At 34.5% G+C, this 6455-nt stretch overlaps 1 protein-coding gene across 1 annotated transcript in view; it reads left to right on the top strand.

The window, feature by feature from the left end:
* LOC105812823 (roundabout homolog 2-like) overlaps positions 1-6455 on the top strand; it is a 742657-nt gene that overhangs the window by 716231 nt on the left and 19971 nt on the right. Inside the window, exons 21-22 of the mRNA XM_012647378.1 lie at positions 1407-1465; positions 1784-1786. Coding sequence (XP_012502832.1) covers positions 1407-1465; positions 1784-1786 — 62 coding nt within the window. The remainder of the gene's footprint in view (positions 1-1406; positions 1466-1783; positions 1787-6455) is intronic.

The raw sequence follows: 6455 nt of genomic DNA, 5'->3' as shown, positions 1-6455 counted from the left end.
CTGATGAAAATAAGCAAGTCTTCAGAATAAGCCTCTCTAAGTTTGCACAAGGCGTTATTTTTAGAGTGGAGAAAATGTATAGTGAGATAAAGCATATGTTTATGTATTTCATATTGCTGAATCCAGTAAATGCTCTTATTCAAAGAATTAGAATTATTTTTACTGTTTACTTCTTTGGCTTCCTCTTGCCTTGTTCACTAAGTTAAAGACGTCAATTGGTACTCACATATGATGATCCCAGGACTGATGCATATCCTATTTCCAAGGATTTAAATTTATCAAATTTTGTTACAAATTTTTAAATCCTAGCATATACACAATGACTATGCAAAAAGTAAAAATTCAGTTTTTCTATTCAATTAAGTATCCATTCTTTGACACACAAGAATATGCCTCTTATGTGACTATGAAGTCAGTTACTACTAATTTAAGTCTGATCTATGTATTTCATTTGGTCTTCTCAGAAAACACCCATACCTATATTTATCTTGATGACATCTTTCATCCTAGGAAGTATTTTATCACAGCCCCACTTAATTCATTTTTGTGCCAACAGCTTCCTAACTTCCACAGATTTTGTACTACGTGTTAGAGTTCTGCAAACACTGATGGAAACTGGTTTATGACAATGATGAAGCACCATCAGTGCCTGTGACTTTCCTCTGCATCACTTCCTGAATTGTACAACGTGTGATGCATGAGCCCACCGTTCACTTTTCTTCTTACTCCGGGGCTGGACTGCATGCCAGGCTAATTAAGATTTAAGAACTGTAGATATTCAGCTGTGATTTAAAATCCAAATCCAACTGAAGGTGGCAGAGCAAAAGTTAAAATCTTTGAATGCAGAGAGCTGACTTATTAGTGCACTATTAGGTTAAATCCCTTTGCCTGAATTTCCAGCATAATCTCCTTCAGGGTAAAATTCTGCATATCTTTGCATATTTCACTAATGATACTGAACTCTTTCCCATTAGGAATGCAGTAAAGAATTGCAATAATAATGAAAAATATCAGCTACAGCCTATGTAGTTCTTTTATTCAATATTATGATGTCAAAGATGATAAATTATCTATAAATCAGGAGAATGCCATTTTGTACTTTACATGCTCACCTGTAACATGTTAGGCTGTGTAATGTGGCTGCAGTTCAAGCAAACTGAATTTATCCTATAGCTGGTATAATGTTCATTCCAAATGAAGCTTTTATTGCCAAGAAAACAAAGTCTGTTTCCTACTTGAATTCACTGCTTAATTACTGCTGTATATAAAAAACTCAGGGTGTTTAGGTATGTATTCCATGATGAGATTATCCTATGAATAATACATCTCCTTAGTAAAAGAAGTTGCACTCTACACAAAAGTAGCCAGATATAACCCCCCCCCCATTTTTTTTTCTTTCCTCTCAGCAATAACTTTGTGAAGAAGGATATGATCAAAGATTTAATTTGCTTTCTAGGGGTTGTGTGTGAGTGTATATAAGTATGTGTGTGTGTATAGAGCGTGTGAATGTATTAGAGTATGGGTGTGGGTGTGTGTGTGTAGGGAGTGTTTGTGTGCATGTAAATGTAGATAAGGTTGTAAGAGCATGCATGCATGCATATGTGAGAATAGCCCTGAATTAGATGTATACAGGGAACCCCAAATATTAGATAAATCAGCATGCTAATGAATACTGTTCTAACACACTTATGTTTTCTTCAGACACTTAAGGCTAGTATAATGGTGCTAAATGAGGTGGACAATAAAACGGGCACTATTTCCATTGGTGTTTTATGTTTTTAAGATGGTAAGTGCCCATAGAGCGGATCTCACCATCAGTTACTTTGAGTTCTAAATTTGTTTGTGGTGTGAGTAAAGTAGTCATTATGTTCACCTGAAATTCCCTGATAGTTGTTTTCATTTCCATGAAACTAATAATCATTTTATTAAACAAAACTAACAGTTATTATGTCCCAACCTCTGCAACTGTGAAGCCAATCAAAATGATAGCTCAATGATAACACTGGGATAGGCTAATGAGCCTGTATATAAAATTATGCAGGATTTTACATGGATATATTGCACTTAGTGACTGCCACATTAGAGAGTTTCAACAATTAACAAGGAACAGAGCCCATCTGTATAAAGAAATAAGCATGTTAACTACAAATGTTTTTTATAACAACTAATTTTGGGAGATTTCTTAAAATTTGAAGTCATGATTCGAGAATGGGAAAAGCAAAAAGAGAGGAAAAGATCAATATGTATGCATTTCGTGATCTCACTAATGGAAAATATGTATTTACAGTTCTGCCATATTATTTATCTATTTCTACAACGAACACTTAATTGAATACTTATTACTTTCAAACACTTGCCTAGAAATTTAGATTCAATAATAATAATAATAAGTAGCACATATATAGCCCTTAATAAGTGCAAGGTACCTTTCTAACCTGTGGCTTGTTTTTTGTGTGACCTCATGAGCTAGGAATGGTTTTTACATGTTTTTAAAGTGTTATAGGAAAATAAGAAACAAGCAAAAAAAACAAAGAATACATGACACAGACAGCAAAGCCTAAAATATTTAGCATCTGTCACTTTGTAGACAAAGTTTGCTGACCCTTATTCTAAAATTTTAATGTATATTAATTTATTTAATCCTCACAACTGTATTATTATTCTCATTTTACAGATAAAGAAATTAAGTCATAGAGGGATTTAAAGCCTTTTCAAGGTCACTCACCTGATAAGCGGCAGAATAATGTTCGAAATCAATCAGTCTTACTCTAAAGATAAATTGTGATGATTCCTGCTCTGGAAACACCCAGCTTTCTTCTAATCTCTGCAATTAGTATATTTAAGAGGAAATTAATGTTCTAGTCTGTTTCTCAATATGTAGATCTGTGTGTATGTGTACACATATGAATAAATATGTACTTATACAAATGTGACAGCATTCCCCAACATTTTTGGCACCAGGGACCGATTTTACAGAATTTTTCCTCGGATTCGGGAGATGGCTTCGGGATGATTCAAGCACATTACTTTTATTGTGCGGTCACACCTCTCTGTTGATGATAATCTGTATTTGCAGCTGCTCAGCGGTGCTAGCATCACCACCTCAGCTCCACCTCAGATCATCAGGCATTAGATTCTCACAAGGAGTGTGCAACCTAGATCCCTCGCTCGCACAGTTTACAGTAGGGTTCATGCTCCTATGAGAATCTAATGCTACCACTGATCTGACAGGAGGCGGAGCTCAGGCGGTGATGTGAGTGATGGGGAAGAGCTGTAAATACAGATGAAGCTTTGCTCACTCGCCTGCTGCTCACCTTCTGCTGGGTAGCCCTGTTCCTAACAGGCCACAGACTGGTACCAGTCCATGCCTCAGGGGTTGGAAACTACAGAAATACAACATATAATTTAATCACTGGAAACGGTAGTCTTCATTGTGAATTCAATCAAGGTCAAAATATTAATTTTCAGATGACTTTTATTATTTATTTTTCTCATATTTAGTTCTATGTTTAGTTATAGTCACCCATGCTAACAAAATTCAACTCTATCAGCATTTTTTGTAAGGAATCTTCTTTTTGTAATTTTCATTTTAAGCTATGCTCATAATGTACACATATTTGATTGTAATAAAATATGAGATATTTTTATTACAGTGAATCATGCTCTGTTTTGAGCTAGAAAGTAAACACAGAGGATTGTTTCAGTCTTTCAGAATTGACTTCTAATATTGCTTCCTAAATGCCAAACCTTTGGGTAACAGGGAGGGAGAAGCCTTTAATACTTCTTCCTGTAACTTCCATGGTGGGAGTCAAGGGTAATTGTTTCCTGAATTTAATGACACCACCAGGAAAAAAGAAACAGAAGGCAAGAGGAGAGAGTGCAGGAGGAAAATGTCCTCGACATGTAGCCAAGATTCTAACTGCCTCAGTGATCCCAAAAAGTAAGGCTGAGAGTGTGTGCTGTTAACTGAAACAAATAAAAGTTTCCTTGACTGCTGGACCCCACAAGAATACCACGGCTGAAAGGAAATCATGGCTCTATATTTTCTATTTTATGTTTTTGGAGGTTTTTACTGGAACTCCCACACCAGATCAGTATGAAAACAATAAAACCTGGCAGTCTCAGCATCTGACTCGACCACACAGATTTTACGGCCTTGGCTACTAAAAAGTTTGACCTGAAGCTTTGCTTTTTTCTACAAAAACTTAGGGAAAATAATTTTAGTATTAAGGAAAGTTTCAGGGATAATGCTAAAATAATTAAATCATTTTCTTAAACTACCTTGACAGCTTTTAAGTCTTTAAAAATGAATTAAATATATACTTCAAAATCTAACAGGTACAAAGAAGAATATTGTATGTACAATTTTTTTCTAAGTGAAACAAGGTAACAGGCATCGTATGTCCCAAGGACAAGATATTTTTAATGGCTTATTTTGCTTTCCATATATATTACACATTCCTTTATCTCTGAGGAATGTAGTGGTATTGTTTCATATTCAGTATATTTGAGTGAAAGAAGAACTTCTATAGATTAGACATGTTTTTTTACATCTAGGCGTAGGTCAGTATTTGAATTGATCTGTCTAAAGATATTGACAGCTGCGAATTTTACTTACCAGGTAGTTAGACAAATAGCACTTAATAGGAAGAGTTCTTAGATTAAATATTGGCTGAAAAAATGGGGGACAGTTAGTTTTTGTATCTCATAAAAATGGAAATGTAACAATTAGCAGGGTCATATTATAAAGCACAGACTTTACTCTAGCTTAATGGATCTAAGGATAAGCATTTATCAGCAAGGAAGGATTTAGCATGAAATGACATGTAAATGAATTGATGCCTGATCATAAATTAATTTTAGTGCTGAAGATGTAATAGAGACACAGCAAGATGCCACTTTATCATGATATTTTACTGCTCAGTAACATTTGAGCAACAACTTAATATCCTATGCGCAGTTCTTCTTTAACAGCTATAATAAATTTGAGATTGTTTTTGGTCTTTCAGCAATTTTAAACCTGAGAAATTTGGAAAGAATGAAAATGTAAACACAAATAAATTTGGCTATATGACATGAATTCATTTTTCATTAAATGTTTAAACATGTATTGATTATGTTTGGGGCTATTACATGTCAAATTGGCATGGATTGCTTGTAATTTGTAAAGAATCTGTAGCTGAGTTGTTTTAACCTGGTATTCATTTTAATTTTCATGTTTATATTTACATTTGTGACAGAAAATCAGTTATCCCAAAAATGACTTACTTTTTAATTCATAGATTAACAGTTTTCTTTTTTTAGTTTTTATCTTCTTATTGCTTTCTTTATTTTTTGGTAATTATTTACCTAAATCTTCAGCTCATTCTTCATGTTTATATCTAAAAAGGAGGAAAAATGGTAGCCAATGAGAGGTCAAATCAGCAAATGTTAAATTTTAGCAATTTCACAGGAAGAACAGTAATATATGTCATTTATTTTTTTATTCATAGGAATGTGGCCAAATATCTTTAAAAATATTCCCTACAAATGTACCCATTCCATATATCTTACCCAAATTGAGAGGAGGTGGTGTTGACAAAGGCAGAGAGACAAAAGGAAAAAGAGAGAAATTTCTTTCTGTTTATGATCCTTGTCCTCCATTTTGAAGGCAAACACAGCTACACTAACATGAGGCACTTCCCTCTCATTAGCTTGAGACATTAAGTTTCCCATTGCCCAATGTGGCCAAATATCTATGGTACGTGTATCTTCAACTTTGAAGTCCTCTATCTCGTTTCTTTGCTGTTACAGGGAGTACAAAAGAAAGAATAGCTGATGTTCTTTCTGTATTGACCAACGCTCACTTGAAGCCGTATCTTCCATGTTACTCTCTGTTTCCAGAGGGGAAAAAAAAACTTCAGGAAAACTTCGCAAATAAATGGGATTTATTTGCCAAGGAGACACATGCCAAGGAGTATTAAAGGTTGAGAGAAAATCAGAGCAAAGACACAAAGGCAGGAAAGTAGTTGGTTTGTTTAGGGTATGACAAAGGTGTGTGGAAATATTCATATGAAGGACTTGTTATCACAGGGAGATAAACAGGGTGTTCTGGGGTGGAAAAGTTAACCTAATTCTCTGTTAAGTGGCCTCAGAGGATGACATTTCTTTAGAGACACTGCTGTGGTGTAGAATTTATTCTAAGTTTTGCAGTTTCAGAGACTAAATTTGTCAATATGCTATCCCCAGGCTGGAACCACACAGCAAGCAGACTTAGACATAAAACCAAATGGACCCGACTGTTTCTGGGCTTGTTATAGGGGAGAAAAGAGAATTTTAAAAAAACAACAAAACATTGAATGTGAACACAGAAGTCACACAAACAAAAAATAAGTTGCCACATAATATAAATTCTTTACCTCAATTTGAATAAGATATTGGTAAATATCAATATTCAAATGTATCAAAGCATAACC

Source organism: Propithecus coquereli, unplaced genomic scaffold (assembly GCF_000956105.1).
Source record: "Propithecus coquereli isolate 6110/MARCELLA unplaced genomic scaffold, Pcoq_1.0 Scaffold266, whole genome shotgun sequence".
Lineage (NCBI taxonomy): Eukaryota > Metazoa > Chordata > Mammalia > Primates > Indriidae > Propithecus > Propithecus coquereli.
The sequence above is the reverse complement of the archived record's forward strand: the minus strand, read 5'-3'. Positions and strand labels throughout refer to the sequence as shown.